Below are 23707 nucleotides of genomic sequence, written 5' to 3'. Positions count from 1 at the left end.
CTGGGATATCTCGGTGGTCCTCACGGGCCTTCAGAGACCCATCTTCGAGCCGCTTGATTCAGTTAAGCTCTAGGCCCTCTCCCTGAAAACGGCCCTCCTGATCACGTTAGACTCCATCAAGAGGGTTGGGGACCTGCAAGCATTCTCTGTCAGTGACACCTGCCTGGCTTTCGGAAGTGTGTGTGACAGAAGGGAAACGTCATGGTTACTGTCGGAACCTAAGTTCTCTGATGGAGGGAATGAGATGTTGTGTCCCTTCTGCCACAGCACTAGACCTACCACTGTAAACGGCCGTGCCTTATTCTCGGCTCCTCAGTGCAAAAACCTGACTGACAGATGCATGCCCGCTTCCCTTTATACCCGTATGTCTGGGGGCGGGACATGCAAATTCTGTCTGCCAATTTCACATTGGCCTTTTCTCAAGTTCAGAGGAATGCGAGGCTCTCAAGGAAGACCCCTTGTGTCACTTCATTCAACACAATGTCTCGTTCCCTCCCAGGGACTCTTTTGTTGAAATTATGGAGACTTGGCAATGCTCTATATTTAATATTAACCATATTAAGCTTTTTTATAGCTATACGTTATTATCAGGGTTGGGAGGGTTACTTTTGAAATGTATTGCACTTCAGATTACAGAATACAAGCTGTAAAATTTTATTTGTAACATATTCCGATTACCCAAGGTCAGTAACGTATTACATTTTTTTTACATTTTTTCTCTGTCGATTTTATACATTTCTCCAATTTCTCTATTTTCTTGCTATGTTCATTACTAACACAGCAGATATCAATATTAAGGCATTTGACAACCTGACATGTGAGAGTATGACTTTAATTTAGTTCTCTGTGTTAACTGTTTTAAAAGCATGAATATTAGATTAGAGAAATTTGTATATAGTGTTTCTAGAAAATAAGGAAATTCAAGAAAAATGCACATGTTTAGGACAATTACAAATTGTTCAGATGGCTGTGTTAATTGTTTTGAGAGCAGTGATCTGAGTTTAGAGAAATACGTAAAATCGATTGAGAAAACTCTAACTTGTTTTGACTATAAAAACAGTAAGACAAAATACACATGTTAAAAATACATTCTTTGAAAAACCTAAATATTTTATGCAGTGTTGTTTCTAAAACAAGATGAATCTAATTGATCTTGTTTTAAGGATTTTTTGATATTTTTGCAGGAAAACAATACAAAAATTATTATCAAGAATATGATTTTTGCCCTAACATCAAAAGTCTCCATAGAAAAAAAAGAAATTATGATCCAACATCAATTATCTTGATAAAAAATATAATCGTTCTGTAATGATTAAGACAATCTATTTACATGCGTTCTATTAGTATGCAGGGTACCTTTAAGATGCTGACCATCTCATTTGCATATGTGTGTGCTGTGTGATTAGAGAGTTCCAACTCCGTCTGTGTACAGGTGCAGGAGAATGATGACCGAGCTGCTCTCTCTGACCTTTATTGTACTTTTATGTTTTGTGACACTAATGGTTGGTTCATTTTCTCATGTATGAGAAGAGCGTGCAGCCCTTGTATCTGCCATTAAATGTGCGGAAAACAGACTTTTTATGTTTGGCTCTGTGATTTATCAGACTAAACCATTTATCTCCCGGGAAAAGTGTTACAGTGCCTAGTATCTTGTGCAAGTAAAATGGATAGAAATAGCATTTTAGCTTAGCGAAAAAACTGACAATTTACACAAGGTTTATTTCTATTTCTTCTGCTACACACTTACTTCAAACTTACTTCTCTGTCTGCTCGTATGAAAGTAACACATCATAAGAAAGTTTCATTATTGTTCAATTGCACTTTGTTTCGCATCATTTATATGTATAAATGTTTTCCATCTGAAAGGACTAAATATTAAATGAAACAAATGATAATAAAATGCAAAGTAATCTCTTCCGTTATCAAAATACCTTTTGAATGTAACTGTATTCTAATTTCCAATTATTTAAATTGTAACAGTAGTGGAATACAGTTACTTATATTTTGTATTTAAATATGTATTTATACATAAAATATAAATATTTGCTGAGAAAGCCCCTCAAATAACAATAATTCAATATATAATGAAGAAATAATTATAAACAGTTATATTTAAATAATTAGAAATAATGCTGTGCCTTGCCTGTATGAAGTTTCGCTTACTGCCCCCTGGAGAAAACAGGTGATTTTTCAAACAGAAGGGTTCTGTAAAAATGGCACTGTACAAATGGCACTGTACATATTATTGCAATCAGTAAAAACATCAAACTGATCAAATAGCCATGTGTCATATGCTGTTTGAAAGCTCTCAAAGAGTAGAATATACTTGCCTATTTGTTTTTCTCACAGACAAAATAGTAATAGCAAAGAATATGTCTTTGACAATTATGTTGCTGTTGCTTATATGCTGCATGTTCACATATAACTACACTAACAATAAACATAAAATATCACATACAATTATTTAGAGGAGGGTATTATCTTTCAAAGAAGCCCACACTGAAGGTAATTGGATGCATAGATCATTAGATAATCCACAAAATGCACAATGTTACATTTGGCCACCAGGAGATGGCACCAAGTAAATGACAAAATCTAAATGATCCAGACTCACTGTGTCAAAGGGCACTCATTCTGTGAAATCTCATTACTAGAATCATGTCTCCATGCTATACATACCTTTATTCGTTGTTGTGTTTGCTTGTGTAATTAGTTCTTATGTATAATTATTATGTTTTATTTGTTTGGAGAGTATTTTGGACACTATGATATATTATATATGTAATGCTATGCTGTATATTTTGATTGCTGTATTTTTAAAGTTCACAGAGTACAAGACAAACACTGTGTCTGATTGCTAGCAATCTGCCTGTTTCAGTCATATTTTCTTTCTTTTTTTGTGCTGTCTCAAAGAAAAGATGAATATTATTTTATTTTATTTTCATCAGTGATGTATCTGTAAAATGACATGACTGTGTCAGCTGGCTAGCAAAAAGAAAATATACAAAACTATTTACTACCCTTAAGTTGTCCCTCATTGTTTTTCCTCCCATAGAATCTTAACACAATCTTTTCTTCAAGAACCCAAATGCTGCTCTTTTCCATACAAAAAAGTTCATATTGAGCACTGCTGTCAAGGTCTAAAGAGAAAAACATAATAATTATAGAAATACCATAAAAGTAGTCCATACAACACATAGCAGTTGTATGGCCCCAGAAAGCTTGCAATATAGTGCACTTGTCATATGGACTACTGTTATGATATCTTTATATGGAACCTTTAATAGTGCTTTAAAATATTTGTCCTTTTTGAAGCTTTTGAAGGACTTGTCCCCTTCAAATTATATTGTGGTAACGGCCCTGGGAACAAAACAAAAGTTTTTTGAAGCCACCATATTTACACCCAGTGATTTATAATGTCAAATATGAAAATAACAGGGGACAACAGTTTTTTAGGCTTAAAATCTCAGAATGTATCAATCTATATCACTACAAATTTAGAAATGTTTTCTTTGCAATGATACCAAACATTTGACCTCCCTTGTTTTTTTGTTTTTTTTGTCTAATTATAAGCCTTTAATTTTGGGTATGACACTAAAGCAGGAAATCTTTAAAAACAACTTAAACATATTTCCAGCAGTTGTTTTATTTTGAGAGTGTAGTCAAGTCAAGTCAAGTCAATTTTATTTGTATAGCGCCTTTCAGAACACACATCGTTTCAAAGCAGCTTTACAGAATATCAGCATTAACAGACGATAAAACTGTAATGTCTATAAAGTCGATTAATCATCATTGTGTAATTTAGATAAAATACGATTTTTAATAGTGTTTAAAAATAATTAAATGATAATTGTATTAATAACCCCAGTGAGCAAGCTGTAGGCGACTGTGGCAAGGAACACAAAACTCCATAAGATGTTGATTAATGGAGAAAAATAACCTTGGGAGAAACCAGACTCACTGTGGGGGCCAGTTCCCCTCTGGCTAACATTTTGAATGTAATGTAAATATTAATTATGTATTGGTAAAATCATGGTTTAAAATTATTAAACTAAGCGTTAAGGGTCAGTGATTAAACATCGATTGTGTTTGAACTGTAAGATTAATGACCAAAGTCTTTGAAGTCCATCTTGATTAATTGCAGAAGTTCACATAGATGCAATTGTCCTTGTTAATTGGCTGATGAAGGCTTTTGTTGGCAATAGTTAGTCTAAGCATTTCATTTCAAGATCGTAGTCCATAAATAGACCGAGGTGATGCAGGTTGGAGTTGGCATCATTTCATCCTCTGAAGTCCGTCAGAGTGTAGCATCCGAGTTAAAGGAATATTCTGGGTACAATCCAAGTTAAGCTTAATTGGCATTATTTGTTGCATAATGTTGATTTCTACAAACAATAATTTTTCTTAATAAAAGAAGAAGCAAAAATTGAGGTACAGTGAGGGACTTACAATGGAATTTAATGGGGCCAATTTTTGGAGGGTTTAAGGCAGAAATGTGAAGTTTATAATTGTATGAAGAACTTACATTAATTCTTCTTTTAAAAATCATGTATTATTTGAGTTATTTTTATGGTCATTTTAGGATTAGCGCCTTACGTCATCATGGCAGCGTTAACATGCATATTATTTTTGAAACTTTTAACAATTACGGATTGGCCCAATTCACTAAGTGCCTCACTGGAAACCAGATTTGTCTTTTTTTTTTATATATAAAATGTGCGACAAGCCAAAATTGATTTTTGTTGTAGCCTAATCAACACAAATGCTGTTGATTGAGCTTAACTTGTACTGAACAGTTCTGAACCCGCAATAGCCTTTTCCTTTAAACAGGCTTTTTGGATCCTTGTGACATAGTCCCTGTTGTCTTTTGTTTGTGTACTTTTATTTTGAAATTATTTTTTAGTTCCTGTTTCCTAGGGTCACATATTCCCTGTTGTCTTTTGCTGGTGTACTTTTATGTTGAAATTCCTGTTAAGTTCCTGTTACCTAGTCTTGTGATGTCCTGTTTTTCCCGCCATGTTCATGTGTCTGGTTTTCATTGGTTCATTGTTTGATTATTTTGATTCAGTTCTAGTTTGTCATTGGTTTTGGTTAATTGTCTTGTTATCTTGTTTTGAGTTCTGTTTGTTCATTGGCTTTTGTTACCCATGTCTGTGTATTTAAACCCTCATGTTTTCCTTTGTCTTTTGTCAGGTATTGTACATGTAACCTTGTTGATTTGCCAATGTTTAGTCTGGTCAGTGTACTTGTAACCTTGTGGTTTTGTTTTGCTCTAGCCATCGCCATGCCATCGCCATAGCCTAGTTTTGTCATGTTTAGTTAGGTCCTTGGTTTCTTGTTTTTGTTTCACTCACATTTATAGTTAGGGATACTGGTTTCCACGTTTGAGAATAAACTGCAATTGGGTTCATCTAAACTTCATCATCATCTTCTCTGCCTGTTTGTCAACATCGTTACAATCCTCCGCCTCTCCTTCTCTCCAGTAGGAGAAATTATTGTTGAATACAAACAATTGTCCAAGTCTGTAATGATAAAAAATATTTAAAAAAAAAAATAGAAATGGATGGTATTATTTAAACAATACATATGTGCACTTTCTAGTGAAAGATGTGCGCTTCAAGTGGACTCTGAAATATAGTAATTATGAGTTCCAAGCACATGAAAGTGAATGGAAAGTTAAAGCTATTACTAAAGAGTCTCATCCATTTATGTTTGCATTGTTCAGTGTGTTCCTGATGCTGTGTTCATTTAGGTTGGAGGAGCAGTACGTGAAGCTACAGGCTACACTGCCACCTACAGGCAGACAATCTCAATTGACGCAGGAGAGGAAGACGGGGACTGTCTGCACATGAGGCGTGGATTCCACCACATCATCCAGGGCTTTCCTCACTGCGTGGTTACTGATGGAGTAATCAACTTCTTCCTTGCCAGGACAGACAAGGTGCAGCAAGTTGGGTTTGACCCTCGGCTAGCCCGTGTTGCACATCTGGGTGAGTTTGTAATGAAAGATGCACATACAAATCTGATTTTTTTGTATTTTTTTCAAAACTCATGAATCATACATTACACCAACTTACTATATACAATTTATATTTTGTGTTTCTCATTGCATATACACATATTTAAATGTAACATTGGTTGGCATTCACTATTGTTCAGTGGTGTTAAAAACATTAGGAACTACAACTGACAATAATTATATATATATATATATATATATATATATATATATATATATATATATATACACACACACACACACACACACTACTTGTAAAAATTTTTGAAACACTTGACTGAAATGTTTCTCATGATCATAAAAATCTTTTGATTTGAAAGCGTATGTTTAAATGTTAATTATTATATATATAATTGTGCCAACATATTAATTTATTTAAATATAAAACGTCTAGGTTACTTTTGTAACCTCCGTTTCCCGATGGAGGGAACGAGACGTTGTGTCGGAGAAGCGACACTAGGGGTCTCTCTTGAGCGCCGATATATGCCTCTGATCTATGAAAAAAGGCCAATGAGAAGTTGGCAGATGGTATTTGCGTACCCTGTCCCCGGACATACAGGTATTTAAGCGGGGCATATACGGGAGTTCATTCAGGATTTTTCTGAGGAGCCGGAAATGGTCCGGCCATAACATTGGCTCAGCTCAGCGACATGGCGGGGAAGGCACAACGTCTCTTTCCTCCTTCGGGGAACGGAGTTTACATACGTAACATACGTCTCCACGTTGTGTCGGAGAAGCAACACTTTGTCGCTTTCAGGGCGAGGTCGGTCGCTGAGCACAGTTCCTGCAGCATGTCGGGATCAGGGCCACCCCTGTGCATATTTCTGAGTGCCTTGGCCTGGTGGACTTGCAGGAGGGCCATGGCATGCAGGGCGGAAGCGGCACGTCCAGCAGCGCTGTAGGCCTTCGCGGTCAGCGAGGATGTTGTCCTACAGGGCCGGGAGGGGAGTACAGGGCGGCCCCGCCAGGTGGTAGGGTTTCTGGGGCATAGGTGGAGCGCAACCGCCCTATCCACCTGGGGAATCGCGTGTATCCGTGGCGCACTCCGCCGTTGAGGGTGGCGAAAGCAGATGGGCAAGTGACGGTGTGATGAGTGGAGAGGGGTGCTCTCCACGATGAGGTCAGCTCATCATGCACTTCCGAGAAAAACGGGACTGGGGGCGAGGCTGTGAGCGGCACCCGGACCCCAGGAACCAGTTGTCCAGCCGTGATGGCTGTGGGGAGGATGGAAGTTTCCAATCCAAGCCCATGCTAGCGGCGGCCCGGGAAAGCATGTTGGTCATCTGCGCATCGGCCTCAGCCTGGGCATGCAGGCCCGAAAGCGGCAGCCCAGGGGAGTCCTCAGCGTCAGATACCACGCTCTCCGATGCAGCGGCAAGCTCATCCACTTCGGGCTCGAGAGGATAGGCAGACTGGCTGTGAGGCGAGCCGCTGTTCCCTCGAGCACGGACAGGAGTCAACGAGCGTGCCGGTGGGCGGGTGGTCCAAGGGGGCGTACCTGGCGGAGCTGCACCCGCTGCCATCCCCAGATCACTTCCATCGCCAACCGCATCGTCCTCAATCTCATGGGAAGGAGCAATGCAGGGGCGGCTGGAGTGGCTCCAGCCTTCTGTTGAAAGCAAGCCGCGACTGCAACGTTGTCATGGTCATGTTCTCGCAGTGAGAACATGAACCATCCACAAACGCAGCCTCGGTGTGATCGCTGCCCAAACACACGAGACAACACCTGTGGCCATCTGAAGCGGAGAGCACTCTACCGCATCCAGGAACAACACAGGGGCAAAAAGGCATCTTGAGAAAGACGCGTCCTGAAAAGGACGTTCAACGCCACTGTGTTTTGCTCTTTTAGAGGAAATTACTCTTAATAAAATCACTCTTTTGTAAAACTCTTTCCGAGTTTGTCTGCGCTGTCGAAGCACACCGGGGCTGAAATGCAAATACCGTCTGCCAACTTCTCATTGGCCTTTTTTCATAGATCAGAGGCATATATCGGCGCTCAAGAGAGACCCTTAATGTCGCTTCTCCGACACAACGTGGAGAGAGCGACAGAAGGGGAACTAAAGTGTAATTTTTTAAAGTGATGACATGGACCAAATAATAAAGAAAAGCAGCCAATAAGTGCCCAACATAGATGAGAACTCCTTCAATACTGTTTAAAAAGCATCTCAAGGTGATACCTCAAGAAGCTGGTTGAGAAAATGTCAAGAGTACATGTCTGCAGATTCTAGGCAAATGGTGACCACTTTGAAGATGCTAAAATATAAAAGTTTAACATATAGCATATTTCCCCTTCTGTCACTCACTCGACGTTGTGTTGAATGAAGTGACACAAGGGGATCTTTCTTGGGAGCCTCACGTACCTCTGAACTTGAGAAAAGGCCACTGAGATATTGGCAGACAGAATTTGCATGTCCTGCCCCTGGACGTACGGGTATAAAGGGAAGCGGGCGTGCATCTGTCAGTCAGATTTTTTTCTTCAGAGCCGAGCGGTTGTGCAACAGCAAGCAGAGTTCACTACTGTTCCACTCACCTCTACTGGCAAGAAGCACTGCTGTTGGATCTTATGGCGCGTTTCCAGCTTGTGTTCTCTCTCTCCGCACGCTGTGCAGTCCATGCCCACAGGCGCTTCGACAGCGCTTTCACTGCCTAAAAGATTGTTTTCCTCTCATAAAAGAGTTTGTTTCTCTAAAAGATCCCCCCTACAGCAGGTGTCCAGATGTGTCGTGGTCACCACAGACGCCTCTCAATGGGTTGGGGCACCGGGTGCAATGGGCATGCTGCCGCTGGCTCCTAGACAGGGCCCCGGCTGCGTTGGCACATCAACTGCCTAGAGTTGCTGGCTGTATTCCTAGCCCTGTTTCTTCCGCTATTTCGGGGCAAGCACGTCTTGATCCATTCAGACAGCACCGTGACTGTAGCGTACATAAATCACCAAGGCAGCGTGTGCTCTCATCATATGTCACAACTCGCCCACCATCTCCTCTTTTGGAGTCAGCAGTGACTCAGGTCACTGCACGCCACTCATATCCCTGGCAACTGCAACATGATGACGGACGCACTGTCGTGACAGGTTTCGCCCAGCGGAGAGTGGAGGCTCCACCCCCAGGTGGTCCAGCTTATTTGGGACCGATTCAGCATGGCACAGATAGATCTCTTTGCCTCCCAGGACAACACCCACTGCCTACTCTGGTACTCCCTGACAGAAGCCCCTCTCGGGACAGACGCATTGGCACACTGCTGGCCCTGGGGGCTGCGCAGGTACGCATTTCCCCCAGTGAGCCTTCTTGCACTGGTGCTGTGCAAGATCAGGGAGGACGAGGAACAGGTCACCTTGGTGGCTCCTTATTGGCCGGATCTGGTTCTTGTTCCCATGCTAGTCATGTAGTATCTGTTCCCCTCTCAGGGGTGCCTAAGTTCTGTATATGAAATCTCTTTTGGGGGCGTTGGGGAGGGCTACGTGCAACCGATACAGTTGCCTCTAGCTTGCAGCAACCTGCTTGCACCTGTGTCAACAGTTCACGTAACACGGGCTAGTGCGTGGCGCTTTTGAATGGGATACCTTGTGTCACTTAATTCGACACAACGTCGAGTGAGTGACAGAAGGGGAATGTCACGGTTACTGTTGTAACCTCCGTTCCCCGAGGGAGGGAATGAGACGTTGTGTCCCTTCTGTCACTAGTGGTAGGCACTGTAAATGGCTGTACCTTATTTTCGGATCCTCAGTGCAAAAACCTGACTGACAGACGCACACCGTCTTCCCTTTATTCCCGTATGTCCGGGGGCAGGATATGGAATTTCTTTCTGCCAATTTCTCATCGGCCTTTTCTCAAGTTCAGAGGTACACGAGGCTCCCAAGGAAGACCCCTTGTGCCACTTAATTCGACACAACGTCTCAGTCCCTCCCTTAGGGAACAGAGGTTACAACAGTAACCGTGACGTTTTGATGACTTTACTCTTAATCTAAAATGTGAAAAACAAATTATAATAAAGAATAAGTGTTTCAAAACGTGTGTGTGTGTGTGTGTGTGTGTGTGTGTGTGTGTGTGTGTGTGTGTGTGTGTGTGTGTTTTTAAATTTTATAAAAAATAACACATTTATCGAAATGCCCCCGGATTGTAATAAGGAAGATTCCTGAGAAATGCAAGCTTGTAGTACCACCTGTTTACTCCAGAGGGCAGTAATTGAAATTTCAGTTGTGTGACAACGCGTAGTTTATACAGAGAAGAAAACAACCAGACAGCACAAAACCGACATTCGTTACATTCTTGCGTTCAAAACATTTGATGGAGCGCAAATCCGAACTAAGAGATGTGTTCTTAGTATTAAAACTATATTTAACTTGACACAGTGACCTAAGAATTGTATGTTTATGAAGCAACGCACCCGAGACGCTGCACAAGCATGTCTGATGCTTGTTGAAATTGACGAGTCCTTAAACAAGCCCTCATAATGAGTCTCGAACTGATTGACAAATTCACTTGCGAAAAGGATTGCTGTGAACTGTATGCCAATGATTGACCTATGATCAATAATATGGTAGTAAACAAAACATTGTATTCTAAAGCCATTTTTTGTATTGTCTTATCAATGATCTTCTGCCACAAGAATGTAATGCATTTTAATTATCTGAATATATATATATATATATATATATATATATATATATATATATATTTTTTTAGATATACACTAACCTAAAGGATTATTAGGAACACCTGTTCAATTTCTCATTAATGCAATTATCTAATCAACCAATCACATGGCAGTTGCTTCAATGCATTTAGGGGTGTCGTCCTGGTCAAGACAATCTCCTGAACTCCAAACTGAATGTCAGAATGGGAAAGAAAGGTGATTTAAGCAATTTTGAGCGTGGCATGGTTGTTGGTGCCAGACGGGCCGGTCTGAGTATTTCACAATCTGCTCAGTTACTGGGATTTTCACGCACAACCATTTCTAGGGTTTACAAAGAATGGTGTGAAAAGGAAAAACATCCAGTATGCGGCTGTCCTGTGGGCGAAAATGCCTTGTTGATGCTAGAGGTCAGAGGAGAATGGGCCGACTGATTCAAGCTGATAGAAGAGCAACTTTGCCTGAAATAACCACTCGTTACAACCGAGGTATGCAGCAAAGCATTTGTGAAGCCACAACACGCACAACTTGAGGCGGATGGGCTACAACAGCAGAAGACCCCACCGAGTACCACTCATCTCCACTTCAAATAGGAAAAAGAGGCTACAATTTGCAAGAGCTCACCAAAATTGGACAGTTGAAGACTGGAAAAATGTTGCCTGGTCTGATCAGTCTCGATTTCTGTTGAGTCAGAATTTGGCATAAACAGAATGAGAACATGGATCCATCATGCCTTGTTACCACTGTGCAGGCTGGTGGTGGTGGTATAATGGTGTGGGGGATGTTTTCTTGGCACACTTTAGGCCCCTTAGTGCCAATTGGGTATCGTTTAAATGCCACGGCCTACCTGAGCATTGTTTCTGACCATGTCCATCCCTTTATGGCCACCATCAGAGCCATATAGAGAGAGAGTTGCGACAACTCCATTGACTCCAATGGAACGTTTTTTTTTTTTTTACAGCAATTGCGGCTCGTGGAGCCTCTCAATAGTTCCCGGAAGTAGCAGCAAACACATGCCGCGCCGTAGAACAAACTGTTTGCGACGCACTTTTAAAAGGTGAGACGTTTAAAGAATAATATTATCTTATTCTGTATATTATCAGTACATCTAAATAAAAATAATTTGTAAATTAAAACCTTTATAGTTCAGTATTACTCATTAAATTAGGAGATAAGGGATGTTATCGGATAACTAACAGATTAGGCAAGGATTGGAGCTGGATAACGTTAGTAACGAACACCCTATTAATTGTAAAATCTGTTCTCTTGATTCAGTTTCATCCATCGTTTAAAAAAAAAAGTAATATCTTAATATATTATTACAATTTAAAATAACTGTTTTCTATTTTAATGTATTTTAAAATGTAATTTACTCCTGTGATGCCAAGCTGAATTTTCAGCCTCATTACTTTTGAACGGCAGTTTATATACGAGTATGCTTAAGTTGTTTTAAAGCTGAATATATTGTGTATATGAATAAGTATTGTAAGAATTATACTTTAGATATATAATATTTATAATACATAAATAATTATATTACTACATATAGAATTGTAAGAATTGTAAACAATAAGCTTCATTTCACTAAATTTTACATTTACGTAACTGCTGCTAATAGTTAATAGTTCATTGACCCATTGTGCGGTGCGAGCTGGAAATCACCTGTCACCAGCCTGTCTCTGTACTATCTGAAAAGTCATAAATATGACATTAGTTACCATGAGATTAGTGAAAACAATGAACATGAGGTAACATAAAAAGGCAACAGAAACCCTAGCCTGAAATAAGTTGAGGCAAATAATGGTAATCCTCAAATATTAGCTGATTTGATCTTTAAAAAAACAACATCGCTGTAACAACATACTCATGCTAGATACATATGTCGGTGTGTTACATAAATATATAAAATAAATGCATTTATTGACTACTAATTACCAGAAATCGCAGTTCTGTCACTCTACTCTAACAGTTTGAAATGCCCGCCAAAGCACTTCCTGGAACTATCTGAAGTCTACGTGAATCACGTGACGATCAAGCATTTAGAACTTCCGTTGTCGCAACTCTCTCTCTATATGGCTCTGGCCACCATGTACCCATCCTCTGATGGCTACTTCCAGCAGGATAATGCACCATGTCACAAAGCTCGAATCATTTCAAATTGGTTTCTTGAACATGACAATGAGTTCACTGTACTAAAATGGCCCCCACAGTCTCCAGGTCTCAACCCAATAGAGCATCTTTGGGATGTGGTGGAACGGGAGCTTCATGCCCTGGATGTGCATCCCACAAATCTCCATCAACTGCAAGATGCTATCCTATCAATATGGGCCAACATTTCTAAAGAATGCTTTCAGCACTTTCAGAATCAATGCCACGTAGAATTAAGGCAGTTCTGAAGGGGAAAGGGGGTCAAACACAGTATTAGTATGGTGTTCCTAATAATCCTTTTGGTGAGTGTGTGTATGTGTATATATGTGTGTGTATGTGTATATATATATATATATATATATATATATATATATATAAGCTAATTATTTCATCATTATATATTGAATTATTGTTATATGAGGGGCTTTCTCAGCAAATATTTGTATATGCGATTAATCATGATTAATTAATTGGCACATGTAATTAATTCGATGAAAAATGTCATATATGTGTGCATGTATATGTAGTTTTTATTATATTAATACATTTTAATATTATATTAATGAAACTATATTAATTTATTGTTTATATATTACATTTAGTTTTATATATATATATATATATATATATATATATATATATATATATATATATATATATATATTTTCAATTAATTTAACACATCTATATTGCATGATAAAATTATTATTATGGAAAGTTTACTCTACTCAATCTTATTTTGGAGTCACATGGATATTGTTATGAGAAAAATGTGTTCATATACATTTTACCCTTTTTTTTTTTATTTAAAAAAATAAAATATTGCTAAACAGTAAGAAATAATCATTTAAATGATTGCTTTAAACATAACGAAAACAATCTGATGTGCATGGAACAGGTATGCAAGTATAAGTTGCATACACATGTAATTCACATATGTTGAATTACATCAAATGTTCTGTGTACTAGATATGATGTGTCTTTATTTTGGTGCTGGGCACACATTCATGGGTCACCATGTTAAGATCATATGACCAGACAAATATTTGGATTTTGCTCGCGAAATATAGTAATATATATATATATAGGGTGACTGCAAATGGCACATTGCTACAATTGCATTTCTGGTGACTGAGAACTACTGTTTTTGTGTGATGCTGCATCTACACTGCTAGGCATCTGTTCAACATAAACACAATATTACTGAGTGCATCTTTAACCTCCTGAGACCAGAGAGTGGCTGCTGTGTGCATTTTCCATTTCCCTTTTTGATTTGTAACTAGCAATACAAATAAAATAAATAAAAAAAATCCAGAGCAAATAATTGTTTCCCTAAAAACATATGTGGACAGTGGGACTAAGTTGTGAAATTTTAAATAATACCATGCTCGGTGCTTGTGTAGCTCCGTGAGTATTGATGCTGACTACCACCCCTGGAAGCGAGAGTTCTAATCCAGGGCATGTTGAGTGACTCCAGCCAGGTCTCCTAAGCAACCAATTGACCCGGTTGCTAGGGTGGGTAGTGTTACATGGGATAACATCCTTGTGGTCGCTATAATGTGTGGTTTTCCTCTCGGTGGGGCACTTGGTGAGTTGTGCATGGATGTCAATGAGAATAGTGTGGGCCTTCACAGGTGCTAGGTGTGGGCCTTCATAGGCGCAAGGTCTCCGTGGTAATGTGCTCAACAAGCCATGTGATAAGATGCACGGATTGAAGGTCTCAGACACTGAGGTAACTGAGATTTGTCCTCTACCACCTGGATTGAGGCGAGTTACTATGCCACCACGAGGACCTAGAGTGCATTGGTAATTGGGCATTCAAATTGGGGAGAAAGGGGGAGAGAAAAAAAATGCCATGCTCAGTTTTAATCTCGTCAACGATATCACTGATGAAAATGTTCATTGATGAAGGGTTTTTTGATTTCGGCAATGATATCGAAGACGAGACGAAAATGGCACATAATGACAAAGTATTTTATTAAAGCATACTATTGACGAAAATATGACAAGATAAAAAGTTATACTGCAAGATATTAACAGTGCAAGATATGAAAAGGAGAAGAAACATCTGTAGAATCTGTATATAGAAGATATCAGATATAGATTTATCTAACCCATTAATAATTATGGATTTCTCTACTTGAGTTGCGTGCGTTGAATACAGGAAAAATGAACTGATTCAAAATGGGGTAAATACCTAATTCAAACACATCCTATTTATACATGATTTTAATAACTATAGTAGTCTATATCCAAAACATAACGTATATGTACTATAACAACTTACAACTGCACAGTGAAAGGAATGAACAGGTGAACTTGAAATAAATTACGAGCTAGTCAGAATATACGTCATTTGCATAACTTGTGTTGTGAATATACTGTTTCCGTAAGAAACACACTACACGTAATATGATATCCTTTAACGGAAATTAATAAGTTTCTAAAGCATGAGGAATTCAGAGTACAGTAGGCTAAATTCTAAAAGCTAATACTTCAGTCTATTCATTATTATTTTAGAAGCAAAATCTTTTTCACAAGGACAGTAGGCTATGTATAGTTACATGTTTATAAATGGTTTTTCTCAATGTTTGAATATTTGATTAAAGTTTGGACTATTAGAGTTTGACACACATTTTTGTCCATTTTGCGCATCGTTGTCAACTAAAAGATTTAATTTTCATCAGACTAAAACTAATAAATATATAACTAAATATTGACTAATTTTAAAGGACATTTTCATCAAAAGACTGAACAAGTTATAGAAAATCAGTGTCAGTATCGACGCACAACACTGTGTGTATGAGTGTTGGTTGAAAATCAGCAAGTTTTTGTGAAAATTAATAAAAAGACTTGCATTGGATTGTTATTCGGCTCCTGCTTCCTTCTTTGGAGAGAGTTAAGAACATTATCACTGTGGTGCTGAAACCTGGGAATGAGGAAGGATACACATCCTCACCGATGGAAGAAGTCTTCCAGTCACCAGCATCCACCAAGCACAACACCAGGCCCTCATGGAGCTGTGGATGGAGCAGGAGAAGCATTTTAAGGTGCTCATCCAGGACCGACTGGTGTTGCGGAGCTTACTGCCCCAGGAGGGGGCTTCAGCCGTAACCCCAGCAGGACCCCATGTGATGCTTGTGAAGATGACACCACAGGACGACCCCATCATCCTGTTCCTGCTCAGGTTGTAAGCAAACCTCCATTCACCAAAGCTTGATTCAATCTGAGGTGTTGGATAAAAGCCGGTGTGTGGATGGGGATGTTCATGATTACGAGTTAGTGACGGTCATTATTCAGTGTGTCTCGGTGTGTGGTTTGCGATTCACTGACTTTGAGGATTCCCTGCAGGGGATTTCCCTCTGTAGCAGATGCTAGATGAGACCCTTAGGCATGCCTTTGATCAAGTGAAAGTGATTGATGGTCAGCGTCTCCAGCCAGACATCACGCTTGCATAGCCGTATTTTTAAATGATCAAGGATCAGTTGTATCGAGTGACACAGGACGCTCAGACAAAGGAAAATACAACCCAATTGTTAGTACCAAGAGCCGTTGGGAAATGTTATTCCAGACGGCTCATTATAATCCGATGGAGGGTCACTTCGGCCTGAAACACTGAACCATCTTTTTCTGTCGGCCAGGCATTCACAGGGATGTTCGCAGATGGTGTGCGACATGCCATGAATGTCAGCTTGTGAATCTGCTGGCACCTTCCATTGATCGAGGTCCCCTTTGAAAGAATTGGTATCAAGGACACAATGGTGGTGGCAGTGGGGATCAAACCAGCGACCTTCTGATTAACAGTTATGTGCTTTAGCCCACTGCGCCACCACCACCAGAAGGAACAGGGAGCAGTCCTGTGGTGTCATCTTCGTGAGCATCACATGGAGTCCTGCTAATGCTGGGGTTACAGCTGAAGCTCCCTTCTGGGGTAGCAAGCTCTGCATCACCTGCAGGTCCTGGAGGAGCACCTCGAAACACTTCTCCTGCTCCTTCCGCAGCTCCTTGAGGGCCTGGTGTTGTGCTTGGTGGATGCTGGCAAGGCAATCGAAGACTTCTTCCAGTGGCGAGGACATCATGGCTGCCTATCATTCCTCCTTCCCAGGTTTCGGCACTACTGGGACAAGCTCTTAATTCTCCAAGGAGGAAGTGGGAGCTGGATAACAATCCAACGTAAGTCTCTTTATTTTCACAAAAACTTGTAAAAAGTTGTAAGTTGTTATAGTACATTTATGTCACATACACTATGCAAGCTGTATGAATTATTGGGGATTAAATTGATTTGGGCCAGCATTTATCACCCCCAAACGGACAGCTTGGTCGAGCTATTTAATCAGACACTAAAACATATGATTCATATGATTCAGTTTGTTCAGGGCCCCGGCTATGTTTCAGCGGCTCATGGACAGAAACCTCAGAATGCACGCTGCTTACGCCACTGCCTATTTGGATGACATCATTATTTACAGTAACGATTGGCAGTGGCACATGCAGCATTTGAGGGCTCTCCTAAAGTCATTGAGATTGGTGGGACTTACGGCAAACCCTGAGAATTGTACAATTGGACGGTTGTAATAATGGTATCTGGGCTTCCACTTGGGTCATGGACAGGTGCGGCCCCAAATTGATAAGACCGCAGCGATTGCAGCCTGCCCGAGACCTTAAGACCATGAAGGGGGTGAAAGAGGTGTGTGTGTGTGTGTGTGTGTGTGTGTGTGTGTGTGTGTGTGTGTGTGTGTGTGTGTGTGTGTGTGTGTGTGTGTTTGCGTTTGCGTTTGCTCCTTCGGGGAAAGTTAAGAATCTTTAGACCTTTAGTCACATTTCAAATTTTTTTTTTTTTAAGCAAATTGTTTGTTTCCAGGAGTGTTGGTTATTCATGATTTTGAGACATTACAGACATTGCATCAGAATTTATCATACTTAATTCTGATTCAATGTAATGGTCAGCATCATCCAATCACTGCCAACCATGTTAAATTAAAAGAAAAATATAGATTTCTAAGGAAAAAATGAACTCAAGTATACCTTAATGAACATTGTTTATAGCAGCGAGGCATTTTGCGATAAATTGCAAAACAAATTTTAAATGGTATATCGGGTGAAACTAGAGACTAATCTACTGACTCAAACAGGTTTCAATCTAAAAAAAATATTATTTTTCTTACCAGATTGGCATTTCTCCCAAAGACACACTTTGCTGTGATCGGCGCCATGTTGTTTTGTCACATGACTTTGTACGTCGAAATGTAACTTTTACTGACAGCCCAGAGTCTTCTGAACTGATATTAGTCAGTTTAAATTACACATTGCTTATAGCAAAACCACAATACAAAATCCACACATGTGGATTGTACGAGGTGAATTGTAGAATTATGCAATTACAAACACACAGTTACTATACACATAAAAAAGAACACTATGCTTCATGAAAAACTCATTTCCATATTTTGTTTTTTAGAGTTTTTCATTGATGGGCTTGGCTCCCTGCATGTTGGATCATGCGATGATGTCATCGTGAACCACGCCACTAAGATCAAGCTTCCATGGGGCCAGTCAGAAAGCGACAAAACATATGCGAAGTTCCGTTACCCCCCTGCTTCATCTGATGCGACGCACACCAAAAATGGCCTCTTGTACTTCAAAAACCGCTTCCAGTGTCTAACACACAACTGAACAAACCTTGACTGTGCCCTCTGTCCCTTACTCTCATTCTCCCTCAGACGAACACTCTCTCCCTGAGTAGCTAAAGGGGCCTGTGATGAGACTTTAGGTGTGGTGCATATGTACTCTGTGTAGTTCCATGTGAATATTGGAGAGTTCAAATAGATATCTTCTTTTGGAAGTTATAATGTGATCAAACATGACTGACAGATGAGATGCGCAGTGATGGATAATTAACATTTTTTTGATAACAGATGAATTGATGTCGTATTTTTGTGTCTTTTCCCTTAAGCTTTATTTTGGTTCAGAAGAATTCTTTAGATACAGATCAAACCATTCCGTAAATTATGCATATCAATTCAGCCATACTTTTCTCCTCAGTCAATTATGTTTAAATATCACATTTAACTGATGGGACTACAGAAGAAACTTTCATTTGAAACTGAAGAACAAAGAGAAGACTGTGGAGGTAAATGTTTTGAACCATGGCTTTTACATTTTTAAATCCAGTTCAAAGGAAGATACCTTCTTAGGGACATTCACATGGAATGTCTCATCAGCTCCCTGCCTGGCATTAACTGTGCGTACATGTGTATGTTTCATTGAGGGTCATCTCTCTGTACGTTTGCACTAAAAACAAATGGACTTAAAATTGGAGAGACTGGAACCTCAGCTTCACTAAAAGAAGGAACAGATTTAATATCATAAGCAAACCACAGACAATCCAACATCTGTCTGTCTGTCTGCTCTCTCTCTCTCTCTCTCTCTCTCTCTCTCTCTCTCTCTCTCTCTCTCTCTCTCTCTTTTTAAAAAAATAATACATAGTTAAAAATATTTCTAACAATCTGCCTTTGAATATTTTTTCATTTCTAAAGAGTGACTGTGCCAAAGGCTTAATCACTGTCCTGGTATGACTTAATTATTTAATTTATTTTTTTCTTTTATGTTAGCGTTTCGTCAATTCTGGGGTCTCGTTTTAATGGCATCCCTTACCAAACCCACTCTGCATGCAACCTGGTTTCAATAGCAGTAGAGTTGTCTGATCTGTGGTTCAGCAATATGAAGTCAAAATCCACTTCTGCTATGTCTTTTACAAAGTGGCTTTTTCCAGATTTTGTCAATCATGAGTGGAAACTAATTAAAGTCCAATGGCACTTACCATAAAGTCACTTTGTGTGTGTGTGCGCGCGTGCGTGCTTTTCATTTAAACAGTTTTAAAAAGGGTCCAGTCACTGCACCTTTTGCTATCCAGAATGGCTAAGATCATTAACTAACCAAAATCAACACTTTTTAAATGAAACATTTCAGGGTAAATTGCGTAGATGTGGAAAGAATTAAGATTTTCCTTTAACACTCTATTCCACATGGTAATAGTTATAGTAAAGTCATCAAAGGTTTGAAATACAAACGGAAGAATTTATATTGTTCAGTGACCAAAAAACAAATAACCAATTACTATTGAGGAAAATAAAATAAACAAATGAAAACTATTTATATAGTTTATATATTTTAGATACTTTTAAGTAGCCATACTTTGTCTAGTATGCTAGGTGAAATTTAGCTTCTTTCTGATCCAACTCATTAGTTAAAAAAAAAATTATGTATTTTGTTTAGAAATTCATACATGGGCACAATTTATATTTGTCCACAAAAAAATTATAATAATAATTTTAACATCCAAGAATAAGACTTTTGATCAAAAGGTCTTTATGATCATAAAACACATCCAGTAAAGCTTGTCCAAGCCTTTAACTGGCCCTGAAAATTAAGAAATGACCTCTACAGACAATATGCAGCCTCCTTCTGAAGAGTTAAATCATGTAAGAAACAGGTGTAATTGCACTCTATTTCAATGTACTGTATTCTTGCAAATGATTTTAGTTGTATCATACAATGTTTCTTTGTGTATTGTTTGGGTGTATTTAAGAGAGAGAGAGTGAGAGAGAGAAATAAGTAGAAGTTTTAAACGACACTGAGTGGGCCTTTTAGTGCTCCTAAACAGCACGAAGCCTGTAAGACTGATTCCTGCATTACACATCGAACCACAAATACTGCAAATTATGTTGAAAATTATGGACTTGTCAAAGATTTTACCTTTGTGTCTGAGTGTGTGTTTGTATGTGTGATTGTTCTCTTCACATGCTCTGTTATAACCTGACTAAAAATGGTGCCATACAGGAGTAAAATAGTGCATGGCTATCCATAAAGCCTTAAAAGAGATTAAGGAAATAAGAATTCAGTGTGACAAAACAAATGAGAGAATCAGCTGGAATGAATTAATTAAATGAGTACACAGGTCAAATGTAACATGAAATGGTGCATTTATGAAAAGAAAATGCATTAAATACGAACACTTGTGCACTTTTGTATTCTGAATGCCATGTGGCTCCCCTCAAAACGCAGAACAAATAGTACAAATTGTTTCAGCATTAATTTAGTCACTGAGCTTATTTTCTTCCTAAAAAAAAAGTTAAATATTGGGGAATGCGGCCTTACAATTCTAAGTAAAGAGTTGCAAAGATGATGTTTGAATGCTTCAGTTTACCTGCCCTGTATATTCAGGTGATAAGCATGTACGTCACAAGAGAGCATGCAAAAGCAAAGGAGCAAGATTATGTGATTCTTTTGTTTCAGGTTAGCTTAATTTGATGGGGCGTGAACTTGAACAGATGATACACTGCAAGATATACAGTAATTGTCTCATTAAGTATTTTTGTCTTGTTTTACAGTGAGAGTAACTTTACATCCTTACAAGATACATTTATTAGCAGATTATACTTGCTTTGAGAGAGTATATCTTGAATTAAGTTTCTTTTTTTTACCCCAATGCAATGCTAAAAAAAGAAAAGAAAAAAAAAACATTATTGTCTTAAGCATATGCTTCACTAAATTTTGTTAAATTTTTACTTAAAAATTACTCAGGTAAATTGATGTTGTTTTAAGGATGTTTAGATATTTTCACTGGGGGTAAAAAGACAAAAATACCAAAAACTGTTTGCAGTGTATAGTGAGCTAAATATCTAAAAAGACACTTAGGCTGTGTATTAAATGATGAGATTGACTTTTTGATTCCTTTTTTACTATATGTTGCTCAAATGCCACCCTTCCTCCTACTACTCTCACTTCATTGCACTGACACAGTCCCCTCATCACTGGGTTCCTCACAGTATCTGCATGAAAATAAAAAAATGTTCTGTTGGTGTTTTGAATCTCTACCATTTGGTATCTAATCATCTGATCTTTTTTTTTTTTTTTTAAAGGAAGCTATTATAGTATGCAAAAGCCCCTGAAATATGAAAGGGAAAATGAAAAACAATGTTTATATGTTTTACTTTCTTTTTTTAAATGTAAGGGGGGAAAAAAGCATTTGTCATGGAATGGAATGAGATAAAGGCTTTGGTGAAAACAATTTTGTGGCATGTCTTCTGTCCTGAAAAACCTAAAGGTGCACTCAGTATATGTAGGAAATAACAACCACTTACATCAAAATTAAGACTCCAGTCATATCAGTAACCTTATAATAGCTGATTTATTCTACATGGAGAGGGTCCACACATGGGGGCTGCCATGTTAGAATCACATGACCAGTCAAATACTAGTTTAATCTCAGTAACTATCCTCATGTTATTTGACACTTTCACTTCTTGATTAAAGTAATCATGGCTGACTGTGAATACAACATTTCTACAATAGCATCTGAAACTGGAAACTACTAATTTGAAATGACGCTGCATCCAAGCCGCTATGTGTCAGTGTAAGTCCAAGATGACAAAGACAAAAGTTAATGAGTGCGCCTTTAAACTAGTAATAAAGAAAAAATACTTATTTGGACATACACTCTGAAATAACTTCTCTGAAAATCTTTTAAATGAATGTAAATAATGATCCCACATAGTCATTCAGTCAATCAAACGCTTTTTACATTTTTAAAAAGGAGTGAGATACAGAAAGACATAACAAATTAGATACATACACTCACTAGGAACTTTATTAAGAAGACATGTACACCTACTTATTCATGTGATTATCTAATCAGCCAATCATGTGGCAGCAGTGCAATTTATAAAATAAAGTATATACTGGTCAGGAGCTTCAATTAATGTTCACATCAACCATCAGAATGGGGAAAAAATGTGATCTCAGTTATTTCGACCGTGCCAAGATTGTTAGTGACAGATGGGTTGGTTTGAGTATTTCTGTAACTGCTGATCTCCTGGGATTTTCACGCACAACAGTCTCTAGAGTTTAATCAGAATGGTGCAAAAAACACCCAGTGAGCAACAGTTCTGTGGACGGAAGTACCTTGTTGATGAGAAAGGTCAACGGAGAATGGCCAGTCTGGTTTGAGCTGACAGAAACGCTACGGTAACTCGGATTACCACTCTGTTAAATTGTAGTGAGTAGAATAGCATCTCAGAATGCACAAAACATCAACAACACCAGAAAATATACCACAGTGTTCCCAAAAATGTACTCATAGAATGTATATATTTCTTCTATTTTTACAAAAGAATCAAGTACACACACTTGAAAGTTACAGTTCTTGACATGCCAAATACCTCAAATATTCCTCTAGGTCACATTATGCAGCATAAACAGAGAAATACAGTAAGTCTCCCCATTAACAATTCTAGTCTGTTCAACATATCAAAATTCTACATAATTACCAATAACTAAGCATATAATGAAAAATGTGAATAATATCATGTCAGTGATATAGTTAACCCACAACCCAATAGCTTAAATTCATTTTAAGTTTAAAAAAAATAATAATTACTGTAAACATAATTTGTCAGTTAATCTAAAAATGTACTTCATGTGGTAACATCTAGATCATATGTTTTTATTCAAGTCAAATAAATTATTTAATATGACTGAGTTAACCTAAAAACCATATCATCAGGTTACAACAATGCAAGGGTCAGTTCAGGATGAACTCATATTTTATAATATCTGGGTCAAAATTGTGTCATTGAAATGGAACTGACAATTAGGATAGATATACGGTTTGTGTGATACAGAATTATGAATTTGAAATGGCAGGCTGAGGAATAATTAGTTAATTAGTTAAATTGGATAAAATAGGCCAGAATAGCATTAAGGCTTCCTTTATCTCCTGTAGTTAGGCCTCTGCTCAGATTGGCAGAGGAAGATGAGCAGGTACCTTCACAGGAAAGACAGAAAGCTGAAAATGATAGGAATGGAGTGAAATAAAATGTTAGCTATGAGTTAGTCTATTACAGATACATT

At 38.5% G+C, this 23707-nt stretch overlaps 1 protein-coding gene across 1 annotated transcript in view; it reads left to right on the top strand.

The window, feature by feature from the left end:
• The window catches only part of b4galnt1b (beta-1,4-N-acetyl-galactosaminyl transferase 1b), a 45364-nt gene extending 23609 nt beyond the window's left edge, over positions 1-21755 (top strand). Inside the window, exons 12-13 of the mRNA XM_052129620.1 lie at positions 5753-5990; positions 18255-21755. Coding sequence (XP_051985580.1) covers positions 5753-5990; positions 18255-18469 — 453 coding nt within the window. The 3' untranslated portion in view covers positions 18470-21755. The remainder of the gene's footprint in view (positions 1-5752; positions 5991-18254) is intronic.
• Positions 21756-23707: the final 1952 nt, after the last annotated feature.

Source organism: Xyrauchen texanus, chromosome 7 (assembly GCF_025860055.1).
Source record: "Xyrauchen texanus isolate HMW12.3.18 chromosome 7, RBS_HiC_50CHRs, whole genome shotgun sequence".
NCBI classification, from domain to species: domain Eukaryota; kingdom Metazoa; phylum Chordata; class Actinopteri; order Cypriniformes; family Catostomidae; genus Xyrauchen; species Xyrauchen texanus.
This window is presented reverse-complemented; position numbering and strand designations above follow the sequence as displayed.